The sequence below is a fragment of the Osmia bicornis genome, chromosome 14 (genome assembly GCF_907164935.1).
Source record: "Osmia bicornis bicornis chromosome 14, iOsmBic2.1, whole genome shotgun sequence".
NCBI lineage: Eukaryota > Metazoa > Arthropoda > Insecta > Hymenoptera > Megachilidae > Osmia > Osmia bicornis.
This window is the reverse complement of record NC_060229.1, coordinates 4,024,772-4,049,814: the sequence shown is the minus strand read 5'-3', so window position 1 is coordinate 4,049,814 and position 25,043 is coordinate 4,024,772. Positions and strand designations below refer to the sequence as shown.

At 36.3% G+C, this 25,043-nt stretch overlaps 5 protein-coding genes across 20 annotated transcripts in view; 2 read left to right on the top strand and 3 right to left on the bottom strand.

Moving 5' to 3' along the window:
- LOC114872718 (calmodulin-binding transcription activator 2) overlaps positions 1-10,277 on the bottom strand; it is a 38,876-nt gene extending 28,599 nt beyond the window's left edge. For 4 of the 6 annotated variants that reach the window (XM_029180249.2, XM_029180250.2, XM_029180253.2 and 1 more), the window contains exons 1-2: positions 9,835-10,277; positions 14-440 (exon numbers count right to left, since the gene is read on the bottom strand). In XM_029180249.2, the coding sequence (XP_029036082.2) occupies positions 14-247 (234 nt within the window). In that variant the 5' untranslated portion in view covers positions 248-440; positions 9,835-10,277. The remainder of the gene's footprint in view (positions 1-13; positions 441-9,834) is intronic. The other 2 variants (XM_029180254.2, XM_029180252.2) reach the window with 2 other exon arrangements.
- A 951-nt stretch (positions 10,278-11,228) lies between these two features.
- LOC114872750 (AP-2 complex subunit mu) lies at positions 11,229-14,079 on the bottom strand. The gene is made up of 5 exons (XM_029180325.2): positions 13,965-14,079; positions 13,080-13,460; positions 12,753-13,003; positions 12,420-12,676; positions 11,229-12,331 (listed from the first exon to the last, which is right to left on the bottom strand). Exons 2-5 carry the CDS (start codon positions 13,417-13,419, stop codon positions 11,851-11,853), a joined length of 1,329 nt encoding a protein of 442 aa, XP_029036158.1. The 5' UTR covers positions 13,420-13,460; positions 13,965-14,079; the 3' UTR covers positions 11,229-11,850.
- A 366-nt stretch (positions 14,080-14,445) lies between these two features.
- LOC114872723 (peroxisomal membrane protein PEX14) lies at positions 14,446-16,628 on the top strand. Its single transcript, XM_029180266.2, has 4 exons — positions 14,446-14,789; positions 14,971-15,294; positions 15,364-15,599; positions 16,121-16,628. Exons 1-4 carry the CDS (start codon positions 14,739-14,741, stop codon positions 16,299-16,301), a joined length of 792 nt encoding a protein of 263 aa, XP_029036099.1. The 5' UTR covers positions 14,446-14,738; the 3' UTR covers positions 16,302-16,628.
- A 141-nt stretch (positions 16,629-16,769) lies between these two features.
- LOC114872724 (CTD nuclear envelope phosphatase 1 homolog) lies at positions 16,770-22,045 on the bottom strand. 11 transcript variants are annotated; one of them, XM_029180267.2, is made up of 6 exons: positions 21,974-22,045; positions 20,855-21,116; positions 20,355-20,421; positions 20,068-20,269; positions 19,765-19,982; positions 16,770-18,571 (listed from the first exon to the last, which is right to left on the bottom strand). In XM_029180267.2, the coding sequence occupies exons 2-6, from the start codon at positions 20,951-20,953 to the stop codon at positions 18,426-18,428; spliced, it is 732 nt and encodes a 243-aa protein (XP_029036100.1). In that variant the 5' UTR covers positions 20,954-21,116; positions 21,974-22,045; the 3' UTR covers positions 16,770-18,425. The 11 variants fall into 11 exon arrangements, 10 of the variants coding, with proteins under 10 accessions (XP_029036100.1, XP_029036103.1, XP_046144552.1 ...); XM_029180270.2 differs by having other exon boundaries at positions 21,938-22,016; XM_046288596.1 differs by having other exon boundaries at positions 20,855-21,459; positions 21,974-22,016.
- A 101-nt stretch (positions 22,046-22,146) lies between these two features.
- LOC114872722 (mRNA-decapping enzyme 1B) lies at positions 22,147-24,935 on the top strand. The gene is made up of 4 exons (XM_029180265.2): positions 22,147-22,691; positions 22,910-23,375; positions 23,508-23,996; positions 24,090-24,935. The coding sequence occupies exons 1-4, from the start codon at positions 22,483-22,485 to the stop codon at positions 24,324-24,326; spliced, it is 1,401 nt and encodes a 466-aa protein (XP_029036098.1). The 5' UTR covers positions 22,147-22,482; the 3' UTR covers positions 24,327-24,935.
- The last annotated feature ends 108 nt before the right edge of the window (positions 24,936-25,043 follow it).

Here is a 25,043-nt window from a genome sequence, read left to right as displayed (position 1 = left end):
CGAATTGACTCACCGTGGTGGTCATACAGGTCGAGGAGGATGAGCGCACGACGACGATACGATTCTGATTGTGATCATTGGAGGCAATCGTTGACACGGCAGCGTGATTGCCGAGCCCATGGGTCTCGTGGGCGTTATTGGATGCAGCATTGGTATTTGTGTTGGTGGTAGTGACGTTACCGCCAAGGGAAGTCTGCCTGATCACCAAAACGCTGCCAGCCGGCTCCAGCACGACCACTTGCCTCATCCTCACCGTGTTCCCCTCTCAGCTTCTCTTGGTTACGCTGACGAAGAAGGAGAACGTGCACAGGTTGCACGAAAGCTCCCACGAAAACGATCCTCCTTCTTCGGCTGATCCAAGTATCCGACGGGAAATGCGTTCTCCAGCCTCCGCCCCTTGCTTCTTAAAGCTCCAGCGCGATTGCTGCCACCTGCTCCTCCTGTACACACGTACACCAAGATAGCCCGATATTAAAGCTGTCGTCTTAAAGGATGATCCTACTTCCATCCTATTCCGTGTCACGGCCTTCTCTCTCTCTTATGAACGTGTCATCCGAGCGTGTACCAGCGTGGCTTCTTTCGAAAGGCAAATCGATGAGATTATTTAACCGGCCTGTCTACTGTGTCTACTCTTCGACGATCGTTTCTCTACACACCGTTTTACCTATGAACGTTGACGATCCGGATTTTAAATCCCTTCCGTCCGGTTGAACGGTTGCAAACATTCGACCCGACCAGTCCAACTATTCGAATTAAATGATTTAATACGTCGTGAAAAAAATGTGAAATGAAACGAGCGCAGCTGTCGCGCGTATCGTCGTACACGGTCCTTGGAATCTGATTTCGACACAATTAAAGGTGTACCCGGAGGAAAAACCGTAAATGAAAAAGCTACCAACATGAAATACATTAATGGCCGGTTGTCACAGGAGATTTCGTGGACTCGTGATCGATGGCCAACAGAAATAAGAAACGAACGGGCTCGGAACACTTGAAACCGCTCCAAATAACGTCGCGATATTAAGCTTTTTGGATCGGAAGCGCGGAACCGAGGGTGTTTCGAGTATCCAAAATCACGTCTGGAGAACGTGTATCATTCGAAATTAATCTTTTCGCATGCGCACGCTTTAATATCTCGTTTCGTACGTAACCAATTGAAAACGGACCGTGAAACGTGGGCGCCCGTTTACTGTCCCAAATTCTCGAATAAAACTGTACGTAGAATGGTTATAAAAATTCTAGGCGAGTACATAAAATATTCGATTTTTCATGACTCCGGGTTGGCTTTTTCCTAGCTGACTCTAGTTGGCAGCCATTATCGTACATGCGATTCTTGGCAGCCATTGTCATAGATTTAGCCAGTAAACTGAGTCAAAGTCTTCCGAAACGCGGCTCCATCATAAACGCGCGACAGATATCAAATTATTCTCATAACAATAGAGAAACAAGCGTTGCCAGTTTTTTGATGAAATTCGAAACACGACCAGAATCATTTCCAATTGCACGCAGATTTTCTCTTTTGTATCAAATTTAAAAAAAAAAGGAAAAAAGAAAAATAATCGACGTTTTCATTGAACACGCTCGATGCAGCTGGTTAAAATTCATAAATTCAAGGAAACTTTTTGTCGTGTTTTTCTACGCCATTGTAGTTCGAAACGCATCGAAAGCAATTAAATCGAATCAATTCGATAGCCGTTCAACGATCAAACGCATCGCAGCGTGTTGGAAAATCGTGGCGTATCAATTGATATTTTCTAACCCAATAACAACGGGAACCGCGAATGAATTTGAATCAATTAACGTACACAATTTCGTCTGTTTAGCAACACACGATTCTGACAAACATGTTTGACCGTCCTACATTTGTAGATTGACCGATCGATGGACGAGCGAACAGCGTGTTTCGTATTCCTAAGACAAACATATCCCTCTAACGATATCGATTAGCTTGAACACACTTTCGATTGTTCGCGACGACGAATCGCTAACAACTTTCTCGTCGAAATCGCTCTTCTGCTCGTGGAACGTCGTTCCCTGTTCGAGAGAAAACCGATAATTCACAAAGGAGCACTATCTACTCGGAGTTTCGTCATCCCCCACGCCCTTTCGATTCCTGCACCCTCAGCCCCCCTTGTACACTTTGACTTTACGACTCGCCTTGGAAACAGTTACCATTCCTTTGAGAAAAACAAACTTTTATTCTAGCGGTAACATTGGTCAAAATCGATGCTCTGGTCAAATTTCAATGTACAACCTTGGGAATCAGGTATGCGTGCTTCGTTCGTAATTTACGAGATTGTTAATGTCGACATTGAATTATGAATGAAACAAGGCGAGGTTTGATCTTGGAAAATTTCCCTTCTCGCCCGAAAAGTCCGTAACGACCCAAGTACAGGGTGTACTCGACGCAGAAGAGACTTGTCTACTCGGAATTTCGTCATTCTCCACGCCCTTCCGGCCTCTTATCCTCCCTCTCTCTCCTTTCCCTACACTCGCTTTCTCTCTCTTTATCTTCACTACGCTTCAAAGTTTGGGATTCGCATTGGAGACAGTTAACCTCTTGCCCTCCACTTTGAGAGAAGAGACCTACATAATTCTAGCACGCGTTTCAACCCCTCATGAAATATGAACCGAGCACTCCTGATCCACCTTGTGTATCTGTGAGCAGTTTCAAACGAGCAGTCATTTTCTTGCGCAACAGAAGTCTGTTTCGAATTATATAAGACCACGTGAGAAACGCTTATCGCATTCTTTGTTTGATCGCGAATTAATCACTCGGTTGCTCGAGTAAAGATGTTGCAATGGTCCAAGAGGCGCACGTGGCCCACAAAAGAGGCCAATCTACGTGGAATTTCGTCATGGTTTCTTGATCGTTCAACCAACCTCCGCGCCCCTCTGGCTCGTTACATCCTCGCCGTCCCCATCCCTGAACCCTTTACCCTCTTAAACGTCTCTCTCGCTCGCTTTAACTTTGCGATTCACCTTGGAGCCAACCGCCCTGCCTTTGAGATGCGCTGACCCAGTTTCCTCCTCCCCCATGAATCGGGAAATTCAAGACATGAATTTTAGAAAAAAGCCTCCTACGATGCCTGGTAACCCGTTTACGACCACTTCTCGACGTCCTACAACCCTCGAAAATGAAACCCCCCCTTCCCGGTTCGGTATATCAACGATAAATTTCCTCGAGATTGCTCGCGGCATGAATAATTGTCCGAATTGAACGTATAAATTGAACTGACCGTTTCGATGCAAGCTATCATTTTCCGTTGAGTTTTACGCAGCCGCGTTTGCGTTAAACGCCCGATGACGTACGTGTCTTAAATGGACACGGTTTTCAGCCAGCCATCCGGAAGCTCTAATTAATCAAGTTGCATAACCCTGTTCACCATTCCGCTAAACAAGATATACTTTCGCACGCAAATGCCGCGTTACAAATACCTTGGAACGGTTTTCTAGCGCGCGTGGAATGCCGATCAATTCCACGTGTCGCGTGTCGGTTAAACATAACAGTTGACGTGTTCGACCCGGCCGGGTTGAGAGCACGTCTAGCAGGCTGAACGGAATAATTTTCATGGAAATTTCGAAACACCTTGGAAACCGGCGACGTTGTATCACAGGTGGCTCCGACAAGGAGGCGACGTTAAGCCGCGATCGGAGAAAGGAAGCTCGAGGACGATCGGAAGCAAGACTTTCGTGGAGTTTCGCGCATAGAAATCAGGAGAAAGCTTATTTCTCTATACGGAGAAACAGAAGTAACTCCCACGCGTACACGAAATTGCTAGCAAAACGAGTTTCTTTTCTCCGCCTCGTTCGAGTTGCAACGTTCGATTTTATATTCCTTCCATTATTTGTTTATTCCACCTTCGAGAGACGCCGACCCAGTTACCGTCCACGCGAGCACACAGCCGAATGGTGGAGTTGAATTTTTGAAAAAGCACCTCATCGCCCATACACCAGTAAAGGGAACTTTATTCTCGTGCGCGTTGAATATGTATGTATTTTTCTACGGATCCAAGCGCGGACAAAGTTGCAAATCATCTACAGAAATCGATGTTCCCCGACAAATATCTTGAATTTATATTAACACGATGGACGATAATAAATTATCATATAGATTATAAAATGATATTGAAAATTATGCTTCTGACATAAGTCACCGTAATACGTAACTTGTCTGATAAATATGAACGATTTATTTATTCTAATTGCAACGATGAGTCACAAAATTATTTTTGCCAAATGAAGCTCTAACAAAAATCCACCACTAATAACAGATAACGAATGCTTCGGTTGTACGGTTTGATTCAGCTCTTTAAATGGAACATAATTTACGTACATGTATTAGTTCGGTACAAGCAGACGGGTTAAAAGCAACGTTGCTCCAGCAAAAACGTTTCCCCTGGTTTTTGCGGTGTTTTCCTAAACAAGCAACATCTCCGGACAAAGTTCACGTGAAAGAGTGAAGCATTTTAACCGCTACAAACTTGTTTGCCTTCAGTTTACCACGATGCCCGTGCTAGCCGCACACGTTTCAGTTTGCCCAACGTTAATATCCTGCAGAAATGCACACAACATCGTGACTATCTCGGACGCTATCCACGGCTGGAAAGATTGTTGCTGGAAAGGTAACAGCTTCCCGAGTTTATTACTTCATAGTTGTAGTCTGATTTCCTGAACAACCACTTTGAACCAGTGAATTTTCTTCCGGCGGACTGAAATCTGAACATCAACCCCTTCGAGACGATAGACAATTCAAAGGATAATTCAAAGGATAATCATCCTATGTTGGATTATCGATAATAATAATGCATAAGCTAGAAAGCAAAAATGAATTTGAGAGAAACTCAAATGAATTTTATGAGAAAACTGCGTACTTCAAAATTATATTGTCAGACCAAATGTCATCGGACCCATGAAGGTCTCTTTGATTTTATAAGTGAACAACAGATTTTCTGTCTTGTCCTTACGGGTTTCTTCTTCACTTCCGAGTCAGAAGTTCAAAGCGTAAAGACGTCCTTATGAATAATAAAACAGAATGTGAAAGAAATTCACTGTACTTTGAATTTATTTAATCCATTTCCAATATGCTAAGACCATACGCAAAATCTAAGAATTGAAGCTCGAAAGGAAAAGGATCGTAGAAAGCAACAGCTAGGACATATCAGATAGACATTGAAACGTTCAAAGAGAATCCTCTTTTTCAAAGTTGACGATAACTTCCGCGTGCAACACTTTCAAGAGCAAGGTGAATCGTTGAACAGCGACCTCGTGAGATATCAGGCGACAAAGCGAAGAAAGTCGTCTGCGAAGCTTGTCAACAAGTATCCGAAACCGTGTCGACGACGTAAACGGCAGTTGGGAAAATTGATCGAGTTAGCCAGGACGTTACTCACGCGAAGGAAATGCATTGTGAACGACGGGAAATAAAAATCCTGGATAAACATCCGCGAAAACATCCAGCCGTTCAACGAAGAATTATGTCTTTGAGAACAAAACTGGGACGTATTATTAAGAAAATTATCGTACAAACGATGTATAAATCGCAAATTCTTGAATTAATGTTCGCACGATCGTGGGAAGGTTATAGAATTCCTGCAACTCGATGACGAAACCCAAGATTGAAAACGATTTTTCTGGAGAACAAGGAGAAAAGTGAAAGAAGCGACCAATGGCGTGAACAAACACATCGGAAATCTTATCGTGCGAGTAAAAGTTGGTAACGAGAACGTATTGCACGTTCCACACACGCGTGTCAAGCACGTAATCCTGTACAAGATAAAGTGTATCGCAGGAAGTGATAAATAAAATTTATCCTTCCACCAACCTTAATTTTCCCTAATGGAAATCATAGAATTTCGAAACGACCTTTGCTCGTTATTAAATGAATCCTTGTCTTTTCTTTGGAAGACTGTGACAACAATTCTTTAAACGAGATTGCAGCTTCCAGAGAGAGCCATTCCTGGAAATTAATACTCTCGTCCTTAAATAAAATAAATACAAGAGGTACTTTTTTGAAAATAAACTTCGCGATGTAGTTTATTGATATCTTTTCTATAGCCTCGTTTATTCACGTTTTCTGCACCTGGATCGAAACAAATTCGAATTTCTGCTGTGCTAATTGAGTCCCCGAGAGCAATCGTTCAACGCGTTACGGCAGTAACGTTAATTGGCCGTTCGTAACATCCCAATGAAACATTAACGGTGATCACATTAAGGGTGGAAATCGTGGCAGAAGCGCGGCGATTATGGGGAATGGAAAACATGAATGACCGCAAGCGAGCGAGCGTGCTTGTATTTAACTCGACGCGAAAATAGATCGGCCTTTCCGAGCAACATCATTTTCCACAAAATTACTATTATCGCTTTCGATCACGTTACATCGTTCGGTAGAACGTTTCCTGTAAATTGTCCGAAAGAACCACGTCGAACGCTTTTATGCCATTTTACCCGAGAAAATAAACATTATTGCAAATCGAGGCGAACGAACAGCGTTCCCGGAAAAACATTCGTTTCCGTGAAGAAAAATAGACATGTTTCCTCTGTTTCACGCGAACTACCTACTATTATGCAAATAAGTGCTTTTCTATGGACAGAGAAATCGAAATACTGTATGCTAAACACACTCTACGATGACGTAGAAGATGATAAGAAATACGAGCGTTTCCGGGCTGAACAGGAAGGAAAAAGATTCAGAGAGATTATTTATACTGCTGAGATTGCAAGAAACTAATTTTTAACATCTTGGATACAAGAAACTCCAAATACAAATTATCAAATAATTAATTTAAAAAAGGAGGATAAATTTTAAATATATTCCTATTAAAATTGATAATATAAGGTAGCAATCTGAAAATTAACCATTCATATCACTGAGGCAATGGATGATACCATCTGTCTGTATCTACTGTGGCGGACATGGGTTGTACCTACTGTGGCGTTCGACGTGCTACGTTTCGGAGAACAAATCTAATACCCTTAACCATTATTTATTGATAGAAAGCACGTTCGATTCATCCCCATTATAAATTCCATGCATCTATCTCGCACTCAACGCTCATCCCTTAATTATCTTTGTTTCAACACCACGTGATTAGCAACGGAACCTTCCCTATCATTGATCCAACCTGCACCGAGGAGCCATGGATTTTAGTCTGTACTATTTGGTAACTTGGTCACACAGGTGTAGAAGAAATATCGAAGGGAAAAAAGAGTATTATCGATGACCTGTCGTCCACTGGTCGATGTAAATGACTACGATGGTAGACGAACGATCAAGATAATATTCAACGTAAAACTGTACTGAAACAAGTGGTTAAGTGGGACGAGAACAATGACACGAAAAGGACTAATCTTTTCTGGTCTTTGAACTGTTCTGTTCTCTTTACATATCGCGTTATTGTTTCTTCGCTCGAATCAATTACCTGACAAACTACTTACGCCTATCCGAGGCACCTATAGGTCTCTGTTTCGAACAATTATGATTGAGATACACCGTACGTTTCCGTTCTAGGTTGGAGCACAGCTCCCAAATGGAATGGAATTTGATTATCATGGTACAAGCGACCTTGAATAGAAAACCAGTCGAGAGGTATTTGTGATGTACGATCGTGAACGGATGTCACGGGAATGATTTATCCTACGCGTATTGAAAATTACAGAGATAGCAGTACTTGTTAAAAGAAATCATTGTTCCGTGTAATTTATCTCGTACAAGGTACACACACCGCGTTAATCCTAAAACGGATCAAATTTAATGGCTGATAAACGATACGCCGACCTGATTTCCTTAAATAGAAGATATTGATATCAGAGAAGATACTGAAATTTTCTAAAAAAAAAAAAAAAAGTAAAAGGAAACTATAGTAGATGTTAGATAATGAAATACGGTATTAGGGATTAAGGAAAACTATCGATGCACCCGTTTGATGGTACTGGTTAAAAGTGAAACCATAGGTTCCCATCCCATGACTCGATCAGATTTATCGATTTAACCGGATCTAATCCGACCGATGATTGAAGTGTGCCTGAGCGTGAAACTTTGTGTCTTTAACATACTACACAACAGGTATCCCCCGTATGTGAATGTACCGACAGTTCTATTATTATCGTTGCACGTGCCGCTCTATCGGCAGATAACCGCTATACACGTTCGATAATCGTCTCGTACGTAATGTACTCTATCATATTTATTTGCCTTTTAATGCAACACGCACACGTGTGTACCGGACGAGCATCGTAATTTATGTATACAGTAGGAGTAACGCGTACCGTACAGGTGTTTGTATACGTTCCTATAATCCGGGTATTGTGTACAATTTCTAAGCATTCCATACAGTGCCAGATATGATACCGGTTGCGTTGGACACTCAACAAGTCCAAAGATGTCTGTATCTACTTTTACTTGCATCATCCGTGCCAAAAAATTTTCTATATAAACTACGATTGTTGACTAAAATATTAAACAAAAAAGAAAAGAAAGCAAGGAGAATACGATTAATGTAATTGCTCAATATTCGACGAACAGTAACAAACAAATGGTTAGCGAATCGTTGCTTGGATGAATAAAGTTTATTTATAGTAATGTCTTTCGTGCAATATTCGAGTAAACTGTGAAACAGGTGTACTTTTTAACTGATTGATCGTGGAAGGAATAACAGTCTTATCGGTCTCGTTTTCCTTACTTTCTATTCACCGAATATTCAGCTGTTCTTTTATCGCAACGTGTGCGCATCAAACGCAGGGTTTCTTTAAACAGAAGATCACGGAGTTGGCTTCTAAGTATACTTCGACTAAATCGACCAGCTTATCACCCTTAAGGCACCGGTGTCCGTTTTGTCTTTTAATAGGCTTTGATGAAACTGAAAATTTCAACCACCTCACCTGGCCGAATTATCGATTATCGTTACCGATATAGACCGATAAGACAAATGATAAAATAAGCAGCTACAACAACGTGGGGGGTAGCTGCAGACGTTGCTCAGGTTTAATGGTAACAATTCGATACACAGTGAAGCCGTAAATGTGAGTTGCATCGGTTACGACGGAATAGCTAGCTAGTGGAACTACAAGTGGCAGGAAATACGTATAGCAACGTTCTTGATAACAGCTGATTACGATGAGCTCGCCCATACAACGGTCGCTCGTTTAATGAATCACGTTGCGCGCTGACATTTCGATGTACAAATATGTATTATTACGAGCATCGCATTTCCCGCCAAACAATAATCACGTTAATGCAATGACACGAATGTTGATGTTCGTGGCATCGAGTTGTCAGAAAAAGAAAAGAAACGTCAACATCTTCTTACCACATATTCGACTCGGTTGGTTTAAAGACGTTTCACAGCCATGACACGAATACAGGAGAGCTTAGCAAGCACGATTAAAGAGACAAATTTTCGCTCGCACGACGTACGACAGTTCCGAGTGGTTGCACGTGCCGGTAAATAATTGAAAATTATATCAAATTCACGATACCTTAGTTTATGCCAGAGCTGCGGGTTTACGGTATGCACTAAAAATAGCGGTACCCATAAAACTGCTCGGTGAGAATCGCCACGAGACCTCGAGGACGTACGGTTTACAATTCGCGGCTGTCTTGTAACCTAAACACTGATGGACTCGTCAAAATTCTAAGAACGTGTTTCAGTAGAAAGTTATTCAGCCGGAAGGTAATCAGACTGGAAAAGCTACCGTCAAAACGATTCGGAAAATTTTCGACAGACTATTTTAAAGACAAGGGAAAAACGACAGACGTAAACCGCGTAATGTTGTTTATCGAGAATGTATAACGATAATGTCGCGTTAAATGTTTTTGATATATCGAGTACTTACAATATCTGTGCTCGGTATGACAGAAGACCAGTAACCCGTGTTGAAAGGGTTCATCTTGAGACGATTGTTTACGTGTCGTCGATGCTTGAATCGTTGAAAAATCACCACTTTACCACCGGCTCATCATCCTGCATTACTTTCGTACACGTATCTATTGATGTACCGTTGATTTTCACGCACAAAATCGTGTAATCACGCGTGTCTGCGCTCGCGGTCGACCCTTGGAATCCATGACAGGTACGAACACGGGTATGGCCGTGAGCCGCATGCGCCACAGCAGAAGTTATCACGTTCTACCACCGAAACAAGCGGGCAATATGTAGATGAGAAACTCCGCTTCGAATTTAAATTTCTTCTTCAATTTCATGCTGATTCAATCGTATTCTCTCGCGAAAACGTAATTAATCCAACACATTAATCGGTGCACGTTCTTTTTCCTCTTCTCTTTCGTGACTACTTTCAACTTAATCCGCGTCAAATCAATTACTCGATCGATTTTGAAAAGAATAAAATTATAAGGCAAACATGATTCAAACACATTATTAAATTTTTGTCTTATTTTATCATTCTTATATGCACGTTGTTGCTTAAGGAATAAAAGTATTAAAAATTTAATTCGTTTAATCTTGACTTCCGGTATATGCTACTGAGTATTTATTTAAAATATTTTTTTGATATATCAATTGTTACCATACTTGTTTGAGAAAAATTGATATTTTTATTTAATTATAAAATTTGTATTAAATAAATTATTAAATACATATTTCAATGCAAATATGATTAAACAATTTCAAATTTCATCGATATCGACCCCAGCTGCGCACAATCAATGCGCAGTCGATTTACCTCCCCTTGCGCGTGAACAGCATCCATTAGTCTCCTTACCCCGCGAAATCCGGCACGCGTCATTGTGTAATCGGTAGTATAATTTTTCAAAAATAAGTGTGAAAGTGCATGTGTACCTTGGATTATTAACCCACAACTCTTCTACGCATCTTGGATAATCAACCCACAGCACTGGTAAGTACCTTGGATTATTAACTAACAGAATTTATGAAACTCAAGAATTGAGCGGCGGAGGGGGATCTCAATGAGATACCTCTCAATGTTCGATGATTGATTTCAATATTGATTGACACACACTATGTGTTCTATTACAAAGTCATACCACTTTTTGCATAAATCTTAAACATATTATTACATTTTATGTTTGTATGGAATCTTTGAATTCGCTTCAGTACGCTTTCGTTCGAAAACGACCGTTACAAAATTTTCGCCATAACGCCATCTTAAGTTCTCCAGTTCTATCAAAATCCGTTTGAATCTTTAGTATGAAAAAACTGAATATCGTTGAAATCAATCATTAAACAATTGATTTGAAAGATACTAACAACTTAAATTACATACATGTTTTATTATGCATATGAATTTTAACATAGAGAGACAAACTTATTCCTTTACAAACGAATTCTCTATTCATTTCCAATAAATGACAACAAATGTTTATGTTAACATAAAATTTGTTAAGCGCATTAATCATGATCATTAGCAATTCTTATATTTTTCTCACCATATCGATACCAAAGAGGTCACCATATTTTTTAATCTCATAAAAAAAAGAAAATTATTAATGTACAATTATGAAATACAATGTTGTACAGCATGTATAAATTTACAATTAAAATCTACATCAACGTATGAAATTACAAACGTTAATCCTTAGAAAGAATTTCACTAAAACTCAAATAGAATAAAATATTGTATAAAAGCTTCTTAAATAGGGCACACGTACACTACAATAAGGTATAACACATGATACGAGAAATCATATGATAAAAAACATTGGCACAAAAGGATATTTTCCTCTTGGTATCTATTGTTACTTTTCTTATCCACACGATAGCTTCTGAGTATTTCAGAAAACTGTTCAGAACATGCGCCACAAAGAGAAACAGTTGAGTGAATTGTATTTATGCATTGAGATTACTCATTTACAATTAATGTAATAAGACATCATTAACATCGTGTCTCATATAAACCACTTCTGCCAATATATCTCACCCATTTTATAACATCATGATCAGAATAGTTTAACTTGGACTCAAACACCTTCAAATAGCGCACTTTAAATCCGGATGGTGCGAATGGAACTTCGAAATTCATTGATATTGGGGGTCGTGTCCATTTCTTCTTCGTGTCGGTTTCAAGCAAATCGATTTCCGCAGATAGTTGAGTTTCTTTCATTCCAGCCATTCGTTTAATTTTCCATACAATTGCATTTTCAGATGCTTTGTATTTCGCTTTTCCTTTCAAGCAAATCAATTGTACGCCTGCAGTATTTAGAGGTGTAGGTACTCGTACCTCTATCTTCTGCCCTAACAAAGAAGGCTTAAAATTCGATTTTAGTACTGCTTTCACTTCCATCTTTGTACGTCCCACTTCACGTACTAGTGGAATAACACGGAATGGCAATGATATATCCTTAGTTGTTCGATATCTATGAATAATTACCAAAGAAAAATGTTAGAAAATTCAGTTGTATAAGGACAATTCAATTTGGAATCTTTACTTAGAACATTCTTTACCTCATGAGTTCAAATTCTCCATCAGGTGGTATAAAACTAATAGCATGTTCTGTTTCGAATTTACTAAGTTTCACACACTGATGGAATTGGCAGTCATCAATTACAACAACAGGTTTTCCAGATCTAGCACCAGTAGGGTCATCTCCTCCTCCTCCTAGTCCACTTCCACCTTTCATACCTTTGGCTTCCATTACAATTTTATCATTGATCCCAAACTTGCATTCTGGCATTCCAGACAAATAAGATTTCATTACAACCTGTTAGAAAAAGATATTGAACAATTAAGTTTTTGAGTACTTGAGCATTTTGAATAATTGCTGTTCAAATAACAACCTTGCCAGCAACATGTGCACTAAGCACTTGACCCTGAGGGCTCATCAATAGATTCACATATTCAAGAACATCCAGGAATAATTCATTGCGTCTATACTTGATACCTTCTCTTCTCCAGCCAATCTGGCCAGTTACTTGTGAAGTTATTTGTGCCTGTTCTTCTTTTGTTGCTGACTTTACTCCTTGTTGAGTAATGAATGTTTTTAATACTCCAGTGTCACAGTTCTGTGGATATCCAAAATCCAAAATTTCTGCAGAAAAATTTTCATTAGTTTTCCCAATAGTTAGATTTTTATTATTCAACATTGTTTATGTTACAATACTAACCATCCAACAATTCATAAATCAACACAAAGTTATTCTTGATATTTTCTTCTGATATCTTCCCAAAATATGACTGCATAACATCAATAATTTTTAATAAGAATTCAAACACCATTGCTGCATTAACATTTTGCTTGGTAACAGCAGCCAACCAAATATTAGCACGTTTTATGTGAAAGAATGATGTTCTAGCAATATTGGTAACTGGTGAGCGTACTTGTTGCCTGGCATGGATAACATTGACACGAAATGCATCAACTGCATTTCGTCCAATGTCATCTCTGTACACTCTGGAGATGAGTACTTCTCCCTTATGGTTGTACACGAATAAACCCCCTATCATCTTGACAGAGGGTGTCCCTTTTTATTTTAACTACAACCAATCTACAAACATAAAAATTGCATATAAATATAAATTTATAGAAATGATAAGGAAAAGTGTTTTATTTAATCAGGGTTGTAAATTAATTATTTTTCAAAAACAGATTTTAATAAAATGTACATACTATGAGGGACATAATAATTTATATGGTACATGATAAGATAGTACAATCTTTTTGAATTAAATTTATATTGAGACTGTATGAATGATATAAAGATCTCCTATAAAATTTAATTAAAAAATTTATGCAAAAATTAATATAAAATTCTCGTGTGATATAGGCATTAGAATATAAATAAAAAATTTAAATATATATGTGGAAGATAACGCCCCTTTTCTTAAATGACATTTGAGGTTCTTTTAGTATGTCTTGTAAACGGTTAGTATTATTGATCGGAAATGAATGGTCTATACAGCAGGCATTAGGATTATCAAGGGTTCTCCAAAAATTCGGATACGTTAAGTACTTGTAACTATGAATTTCGAGATTACAGAAGATCACTTACGCATGACTCTAGCTGCAAATAAAAATTATGTGATACTAATTTGTATCAGCCTCCGAAACTTACGGTAACAGTACCAACCTACTGATACAAGTGCAAACTATTAAATGACGAAAGCAACACCCACTTCTTTGTACTACGTGTCTCAGAAATACATTATTACAATATGTTATATTTGCAATGGCAATTGATTCTCAAAATATATAGCAATTAAATTCTTTTAAGTTTAGATTCTTCCTTACAACGTTGCAACCATAAACACAATAATTATACATTTATAGAACAAATAGGGTTGTTGTATTGATTTCAAAACCGGTAGTTGTACATTTATAATGAATAATATAATCACTATAATGATAATATAATATTAAATGATATTCCAAAATTAATTTGCTGTTCGAATCCTTTATTTTCATTCATAAAATCATTTTTTGATTGCATTGATTAGAATTCTATTATGTATTATGAATAGCTTTCAATTACCATGATTGCACACTTTTGATAAGTTTGAAAATACCCATTTCACTCCTTATTTCAATTCCGAACATGCGACATATTTTAATCGGAAAAAAATACAAAGTTCAATAAAATTTGTATAAAAAACAGGCTTATGTCTAGAAGATAATATATCAGATATATATTTGTATCAACGCCTGCGTAGTGTAATATCTTTGAAGGCATGTGTTCCTAGTATTACAAAATGTTTGAATATTAAAACATCGAACATTGTATAGTTATGAGATTGTAATTAAAGTGACAACACTTGCAATTGTGGCAATGGCTGATCAGGATGCGAATAATAATAACCTTCCATTAAGGGAAAATTTAGTAAGTTTTCGTTATTCTTAGGTTATATGTTTATGATTATATATATAGATGTTTGAAGGTCTTAAGAAAAGAAATTGAAAGTATATTCATAAAAATAAAATCGTACGGTGAATAATTTATATAAGCATTAGGAATAAATTAAATTATGTAAATTATAGTTAACAATAACTTTTTCTTCAAGGTAAAAACTGCTGTGGAGTTTTTAAAAAATCCTAAAGTATCGGGTAGTCCTATAAGTCCTAAAAGGGAATTTCTTAAAAAGAAGGGTTTAACAGAGGATGAAATTAACAAAGCCTTTAAATTAGCCTCTGTTGATGCCACGGTTGATCAAGATGTTGTTCATAATTCAAGTGATTATACTGTTGTTCCAATTCCACCGCGTCAAGTCTATCCATATTTACAAACATATCCATATCAATTAACTCCTTTCCAAAAAATTAAAGAATTCTTTAACACTGCTGCTTTAATTGGAGCTACTGTATATTGTGTTTATTGGTTTTATAAGGTATTACTCTTACATAGAAAACAAGCACCTTGATATCATACAGCAAATTAATTGGAATACATATTTCAGAAATTTATTAAACCACTTTTATTTGGGAGAAAAAAGAAAGATAGTATACAAGATTCAGTCAATGAATTAGATAAGACAATTCAAAATTCTATGAAAGATGTAAAACAGTCTATTTCAAAAGTTGAGGATGATGTGCAAAAGTTGACACAGAGTCATTCAATTGACCCAATAATACCACAGTTGGTACAAGAACTGAAACAAGATTTAGCTAGTCTCAAATCCTTACTTTTATCAAGGTATAATATATTATAGGTATCATATATAATCATATACTTAAGCATCACTGGAATACAACATATAATGAACAAATTAAATAGTAACATTTATTGCTTTATAAGATAATTATTTTGTTTACATATCATTTGCTATTTCATCTTTTAATTTATACATTTACATTAGGATATATATGTCTTTTTACAAAAGTTTTATTTTTATTATTTTTCGTATTAACGCATACACATATACATATTTTGGACTCAGTCACACAGACATATTTTTTTCAAAAATACAAAAGTAAAAATCTTTCGAAAAAAAAAAAAGAAAAAAAATCACTACAAAATACATCAATCAGCTTCTGATCGATTATAAAATAAAAAATATATGTAAAAAGGGGATCTAGATTTAATATTTTCGTATCATTTCATAATTAGTATCACGAAAAAACGAGATAGAGTCATCTCATAAATTTGTACTTAGGAATCCAAATAATTCACAAGTGTTTGTGTTATTATTTACCCGAACTTTAAATTTTAAACAGAAAACAATTTCCAAGTGCACCGGCATCTGTACCGTCTATATCTATTCCATCATGGCAATTAGATGCTGCAGGTACAAATCAAGATAAACCAAGTGAACGAGAAGATGATGCTGGAAGTGGAAGTAGTACTAATAACTCAGATAGTTCTCTGGAAATGATTCGCGAGGATCCTAAGGTGTAAATTAAAAATACTACAAACATTCACTTCCATCATAAAAATCTTCGATATGCAGAATATTCTGTGATGTTTATTCAAAGAAATATATCAATTATATTCTGATCATATGTAATATATATAAATATATATATATATATATATTAAAGTCGATGTTCTCAGGCTTAATTTAAGCTTAAACTTGTCCAGCATTATTTTAACTTTGTACTGTAAAATCGAATTAAAATCATTTTTATTCTTACAAATGGTACTGAAGGTTATTTATAAAACGAAACGATACATGTAAGGCATTACTTTTTACGTAATATTAAATGTTATAAACGGTGGTTGTTACTTAATGTTTCTTTTTTTTTAAATCCTAGAAAAATTAGCATTCATTTTTTTCCCTTCAGTTGATTAGCATCGATGTTCCATCCCTGCTTTTAAAGGCCTCGTATATTGTTTAATCATTTTTATGCAAATAAAACGAGAGAATTGTGTAAGAAATAAGATCGTTCTTTTAATGTCCTTCGTAATGCTAGCACGCATTGCTGTACGATATTATCTATTATATAACACAAATAATCTGGTAAAAATATTTAACAGTGTACTAGGAAAGGTATACAAACCAAAAATACGTACTATCTTTACAAACTAAATATGTACATTTTAATCTGTACTTAAATTTAAAAGGACAATCGCGATACACAAAATCACATTAAGCCATTAACTAGATTTATACATCAGATTGTTTCCTTTTTTTTTTGCACTATATATTTGAAATTAAAAAATTAGTATTTCCTTGACATATACATATATTTGCATGTATGTGACAGCAAGACATACATACAAGTACATACAGACGTATTATGTACAGAAAGACGTTATTTTATTGGGTGTGGTATAATCCTGCGCTAATCTATATCTATTACCCATGGCAATCTTATTTTGGATTAAATTACAATTAGTAATATAAATCCACGTGAGCAACTCGTTTGATGCACGTCAATAAATAAACAGATGTTCTCAATTGCATTACGATTTATTTGAGAACAAATTATTTTCTTACGCACATGGGCATTATCCTTTTTCAATCAAAATTTTATAATTAAGTAAAATTAACATTTATATATATCTATATACATATGTGTATATATGCATATATAAATATTATGTAAAAATCATGTTTAATGATTTTTAATTACACCGTTCATTCATACAAATCAATGTTTCTTACAACAAATACATCCTTTCTCATAGTATGTACAAATTGTATAATATTTACTAGTACTTTTGGATGATTAAACAATCGAACAAAGTATACAGCTATGCATATGATTACATTGTTTTCCTTTTCTTTTCTTTTTTTTACTGTAACTTTATTCGCCTATGTTTCTGACGTATTAACATCGTATTTTAAATAATTCTAATCTTCTCAAAAATCTGATGAAATCAAATCGCCTCTTTGTAATTTTTTAATACTTCCTTTTATTATTAGATATAATCAGGATAGCTGCCTCACTGATACAGTGAGTTACAGCCAAGTCCGCTTAAAGTGACTCAGTATATTTTCTTTTCTTTTGTCTGTTTTTTTTTTCCTTTTCGTTACACTATACCCTAGATTTAATAATATTATATATAACAGAAATAATTCGTTCAAAAAATATAACACTTTTCTTTATCATGTGTGGCAAAGTACTTAAAATGTTCAATATAGTTTTACTTAGAACAAAATTATTCGGAGAGATATAAATCTACGTTACTTCGAAATCACGATCTTTGGCAAATACATTATTTTTAAGAAATCATGATATACATGTGTGTGGTGTGTATATGTATATACGTACATATACACTTATATATTATTGCCCACACATGAACGTAACGAAAATATTCCACGATGTTTTTTGTGCTGACATAAATAGTTTGGTTGAAGGTCCCACTCCCTTTTTGAAACTTACTCGCTATGGTTCCGTTTTTGTTTAACGAGCGTAGAAAATGAGGACAGGGTCAAGGGATCATTGTCTCATAATTCAGGCAGCATCCTAACGTCTATTATCAGTAACAATAATAATCCTAGGTTAAACACGCTAATCTGTTTTTGTAGTTCAATCTCTAATAAATCTAATATATTAATTAATCCAGACTATGCTACCATGTATGATCTAAATGTAAATTTCTTGAAAGAACGGACCGCACGTCTTGCGTGAAACGTAGTGCATCCAAAACTGGAAGTAAACTTAATAGAGCAGTATCTCCCGCGTCGCTAAACCATGACTTTATTGGTATTGCATTATCTGCGGTAACAGAAAACAAAAAAAAAATTGGATTCGATTTGTAGAAAGTCGTTTCTTAAAAATATTTGACACACGCGTCTAATATCTCTAAGTTTCAAACTATTTGTAGAAAATAAAAGTATTAAAAAGTATAGTTGTCTAATATAACATCCAAGAAAAGTTTCACAGTATTCGCTAGTATAAACAGAAGAATAAATACAATTACATTTCGTAGAAAATATGAATAAATAGACTATGAAGATTGAACTACGATTTTCTTGGATGCTGCAAGTAAAAAACTTGGTGTATAAAAATAAAATCTAGTCTTTGAACTAGTACCTGATGCACAGGGATTATTAAAAAAAATGATCAAAACAGCTGAAATTATTTCATTGCCGATTCGGCGTAGTGTCCAGTGCTTATTCAAGTGGAGGAGCATTGGCAACTGAGCATATTTTACATCTATCCATAGGCCTGTATTCAGTGCTTGCTTACAGAGCATCAACGCTGATAGCTGCAAATAGACATGATTTTCAATAAGAATTACCTGGACCCTTCAATTTTTTTATTGTTTATGTATCCCGTGAAAAACTATCGAACAGATGTAAGCCTAAGAGCTAAATAATTCGAAACAAGATTAGAGGAATAAAGATGCCAATGTTCTCTGTTATTAATACAGCGTCGCGAGTCGAAAATAATCATGACAACGATAATAATAATAACATCAACAACAATAATAACAGCAACAAAGACATTGAAATCACGTGTACACATGGATACGTATCAGAAACATATTTAATGAATAAAACTTTCAACCCCTGCATTTTAGGTATTTCTCTATGAAGAAGTTATTTGCAAATGACTATGCAACATTCGTATTTGTTAATTTAGATTGAAGTTGGATTTTATCACTACTTATAGTTGTGCACATGTAAGCAAGTTCTGACTACAGGTCGTGATATGTGATATATGATACAGTAGCATTAGATCATCCAGGCAATTTTATGAATTATACATAATAAATGTGTGTTAAATGCGCGTAATTGTTACCGTATCATGTACACATTAAGAATTAAACAAATTTACAATACATAATTCTTCGTAATACGTATTAAATGGATGAGGAAATTAAAAGAAATTATGTTAAATCAGACAACTATAAAATTAAAATTAATATTATTGCATTTAAGAAAGAGATACATGTATATACTTACGTGGATAAGCTCTGTAGGCTCCTGGGCTATTATCAAGTATAAAGACTGATGCTAGATCTGAACAAATAGCAGACAGATCTTTAGTATAGGAACCCATTTCTGGTGTACAATGTTGTCTATAATATCTGCGCCTTAAAATACCCCTGTTGTTATCTAACTTATCTGCAACAGCTGCTCCATAGATTTCCATGGAAGCAGTGAAGACCACTAGCTCATACCTAAAAAGAAATTGATGATTTTTTAGAAAAACACAATCATAGGGCAATGATGGATGAAAGGTCACCTTCTGTTGATCAGACTTACCATTGACTAACAATGTCTAAAAAAAAGTCTACATGTGGTCTTTTGTGAACAAAAAATCTAACTGGATGTCTGTCTATTGTCACTTTAAGAATAAAATCTGGAGGTGTACCAGGCCTAACTGTGGGCCTTGCTACTCCATCGTGATGAGAATGAATTAATGTTTCATCTAAATCCAATACTAATACTTTCCTCTTAACTATACCTGCAATATACTTTGGTTACATGCAAATAGTAATACCTTTTATTATTACAAGTAATACAAGTGGTTAAAGGATGACAATACTTACTAAGCCTATGCCTTGATAGTGGAGATAATGGGAAGATCTCATATTTAACAGGTTGCATTTGTGATATCTAAAAAAGAAACAATTAATAGTATATCACATGTGTATAACTACGATTTTATTATCGAAATTTATACATCAAATAAATCGTGAATGAAATAATATGCATATCACAATGAAACAACAAAAATGAAAAAATTCTCATGATAAATGAAATATCGACAATCATGCTTGATTTATGAATTTGGATACCAGAATTACACGTATTATCAGATCGAATACTTGAACGAAATCGAAGATACATCGCTAAACATACAACATTATCACAACACGACCGACCATGAGAAAATGTTTACTGGAACCGGCAAAAATTTTCTGAAACTTAAGAAAAGTGTTCTGATAATGCTCGATACCTAGAGTGACGGAATGCTGAAAGGATATTATGTTTTATAAATAATGAACGGAAAAAAAAAGGCAGATAGAGGCGCGAAGCACCTACTTACGGCTCTAACCTGCTTCTTGAGGAGAAAGCAGACGCATGTCCACACACGGGAGGCCATCAAGAGGAAAGCTCTCATCCCCATCTGCAATTGTTTCAGCATCTCTACTGTTCTTCTCACCGGGCCGAAGTCCGGCAACACTTTATCTCCAGTCTCGTCTAAGTTAGGGTCCCTTTTTTCCCTTACAGCACTTCACCTCGCGTTGAAGTATTATACAAACTTTCCCGTAAACAAACGTCTCTTACGTGAACAGGAAACATAGAATCTGAATATTCATAAACATACTATGAACCTTTCGCGTATAGTAGCGCCGTACACGTGTACATCAGTTTTTCCATATTTTCTCATGTTTTGGCGAAAATTTACGGAAGTACGAATCTTTCTTACACACAGCACGCATTAGCCGCCATCTTTCGCACATCGACCCAATTTTTCCATACGCTGCACTAACGCGCATGAATCTTCTCAAAATTCTATTTTACTTGAGCTGCGTGCACTTTTGGATTTTCATCAAACTTATTGCACAAGGGAATATCGAGAAACGGAGCGATCCAAACGATCGGAAACATTGCTCGGTACATCTGGATAGAACCGATGATAGGAGATTCCTTAAGCATCGTTCAAGGAGTTGCAAGGAAATTTTAAATTTGAAAAATTAGTATCTTCGAATTTGGACAAACGTACGGAACAAAAATTGCAGAAATTACAAGTTACAAAAAACGCCGGTAATACGACTTGTTAGATACCGTGCACACCGATGGATATATTATTGGATTTAGTACAGAAAGGAGATGAGGATGGTCAGTAAAGCGTTATTATTTTCTTCCCTCCGAAGAAAGCGCAAATAACGGTCGTATGATATTAGTATCAAAGCGTTTCATTCAGTATTTGCTATAGTAAATGATCAAAACAACGCGGTCAATTTTATTTCCCATAAAGATGGCGTAATATGCTGACTTTTCGATATACTATATACAGTATACTATATCGCATTGTTCGCGAATAAGTAGACAATATTTAATAAAAAAATTCTTCAAGAATTTATTAATTTATTCTATTATTTATAACTGCATCAAACAAACGAACACAAATTGCTGTTTAGTAGATTGGAAATAACGTTACTGTCTGCGTTCCGATCCATCTTCCTTGCCGATTAACCGCGGACTTACCGTGAAAGTGAAAATTTAAAAATAACTTTCTCTGGGACCTGTAAAGTTCATTTATATACGTTTAAACATATGCGAACAGGATTATAATTATATTATTGCCGTATTATTGGTTTCCATATTCAAAAGTTCTTTCCATATGATTGGATGAACCGTTGTTGGATCCTCCTTTCTCGGTCAAGCGTCCATTTTAGCTTACCGGATTGCACCAATCGGAAATGGACGCTGGTACTGAAAGAGAAGTAAGCGTCGGCATTCTCGTGATATTGCCTGTTCGCAGATTTAACAACGGTATCAACCTTAAATCTAGTATGACGTTTATTATACGAGCAGCTGCTTGCGTTACACCAAAATATTATATTCTTTGTGAACGGCCGGAACGACCGAGCGGAATATTGAACTGAATAGAAAAGAGTTGCTTTTGTTGCGTATTCTGAGTTACACAGTCGAGCCGTAAGGAGCACGATGACGGATCTAACAGAGTTACGAATGAACGTGGCCGCACTGAAACGAGTAGATCCCTATGTGAAAGATATTTTGGAAACTGCGACGCACGTAGCACTGTATACATTCAATGCGGTTAATAACGAGTGGGAAAGAACCGACATCGAGGGTGCATTGTTCGTATACTCGCGAAATGGCGAGCCCTATAACAGTGTTCTTATCATGAATAGGTAATATACATTAATCGTAAACACATTTTTATCTTACGATAGCTCGGATATATTTTTGCATATTTCAACAACTTTCCGAACGATATCTTGTTTATCGATTATTAAGTTGCAAACGTTCGTTATATTCTTAGCAAGCATGCTTTGGGTCAAATGGATCGGAGTACTTTGATTCTATCCAGCAAAACTCTGAAATTCCTATTTGAATAATATTTTTACAGATTAAATACGAATAATCTAGTGGAACCAGTTACACATGGTTTGGATTTACAGCTCCAAGAACCTTTTTTATTGTATAGAAATTCTAGATGCAACATCTATGGTATTTGGTTTTATGACAAAGAGGAATGCGTGCGTATTGGAGCAATGTTGAATAAACTGGTTAAGGAATCAGAGGAGAACCGTAAGGCTTGTAACAAGCCTGTTGTTAATGAGAAGAAAGATTCTGGTCCTAATGTGAACAATGTTGACATATTCAGTATGCTTAGCAAAGCTCAAAAAGATTTTAATACTAATAAAAATAGTAGTAGCATTGGAGGTGGTGGAGGAGGAGGTACAAGGGATGGGCATAGCATTAAATCTCCTCTAGTTATTCCTAATTCAGATAATGTATCTGGGCCATTGATTGCTCCATTAGGTCCAGATGTTACTTCACAGAGTGTGATGGACTTTTTTGCAAAAGCAAAAGTTAGTACTACATATAGAATATGATTTTTAATTATCAGTTTGTTTATGAATTCTTCATTTAGGCTTTAATATTATTATGTGTGTGAGGTTTAGATTAGGCGGGAAATATGCAGGTTATTACGATACTTTCAGGTTAATACTGGTCATTTTAAAGCTGGCGATCAGCCGACACCAGGGGGCACTGTTCCGAACGAGAGTAAACCTTTACTCGCACGGTTAATGTCGCATCCTGCGGCACACACGGTAGAACATATTGAAAAGCAACATAGATCAATAACTCCTCAACCGGGGACTCAACAACAATCTCAGACAACTCCAACCGCCATAATGACTGCTAATAACGTTGCCAGTAGCACGTCGTCGAACAAATCTAAAAGACGAAGCAAGACTGCTTCTCAGCCGGAATCAATGATACCTACACCAGCATCAATGACTCAGGATATCTCACAGCCTGTAAATTCAAATACTACGGATACGAATGGTACAACAGGCTTTCTGAGGATACAGTCACCGACAAATGTATCATCCTCTAATTCAACGAATCATCAGGCCTCGGATGTTATTGGTTCTAGTAATTCGAATCCACTTGCATCTTTGTTTGCTCATGCATCTGCTACATCGGTGAGTGGTTGCGTTGGATCGTCTTTAATCGTGCAGGTTTATTATAGGTTTATTTAGGTATAAAAACTGAGAATTTCTTATTGATTCAATTAGGCATCGGAAGATATCATTACTGCGCCCACTTTATCGGGAAGAGGATCGGCACCGGCATTAATACCTCCGGTCATGTTCGCGGCACCTAGTCCGCCTGAACCGTTAACGAGACCGTTAGAACCGTTGACGAGAAATCAGCTTCTTCAAGCTTTTAATTATTTGTTGAGAAGCGACCCAGAATTTATCAACAAACTACACGAAGCTTATGTCAAATCATTTGGCGAGATTCTGTCCTAAAACTATGATCTGTTAACTAAATGTAACTAGAACCCGTCATGCGGGTTGTGACGGTCGACTGATTACAAAAAGCATCGAGCAAAACCCTGGTATCCCTATGTTACGTGTACATAGATGGAACACTATTGTCCTGCTCGAAAATTTCAATTGAACTTGACTGGTTAGCCCAATTTTGTTGGGGGAATGAACAAAGCATAGAGATACAAATGAAGATACATACCTTAAGCAGTATTTTTATAAGCTAAATACATTTTTTCCCAAGAAAGGAAACGAAACGGACCGCGAAAGCGAAGAAAGATTGAATAAAGAAAAGAATAAAAAAAGGAAATCGAGTGAAAATTTAAAAAAAAAAAACGGAACGAAACAAGGAATGTGAAAATTGTACGATTTTAAACTGTGATGCCAAAAAACATTTATATTATTACTAAACTGTTTTATGGTTACTATTTCGAAAGTGGAACGAGACAAATTTTCTGAGCCGATCAAATCGATTGTTAATTTTACAGAATAATGACATACCCTTCCTATATATCGGGTATCGGTATGGTATGTGTATGTAACTGATAAAAAAGGAATAAATAAATAGAGATCCGATTACTGCAAAAATTATTTCAATATATTTTATGTCGACTTCACTGTCGATTTTTATCCCTCGCAAGTAACTCGTGTAAAAACAAAGTCGTGGTACATATTTAATAAACATAATTATTATACAGT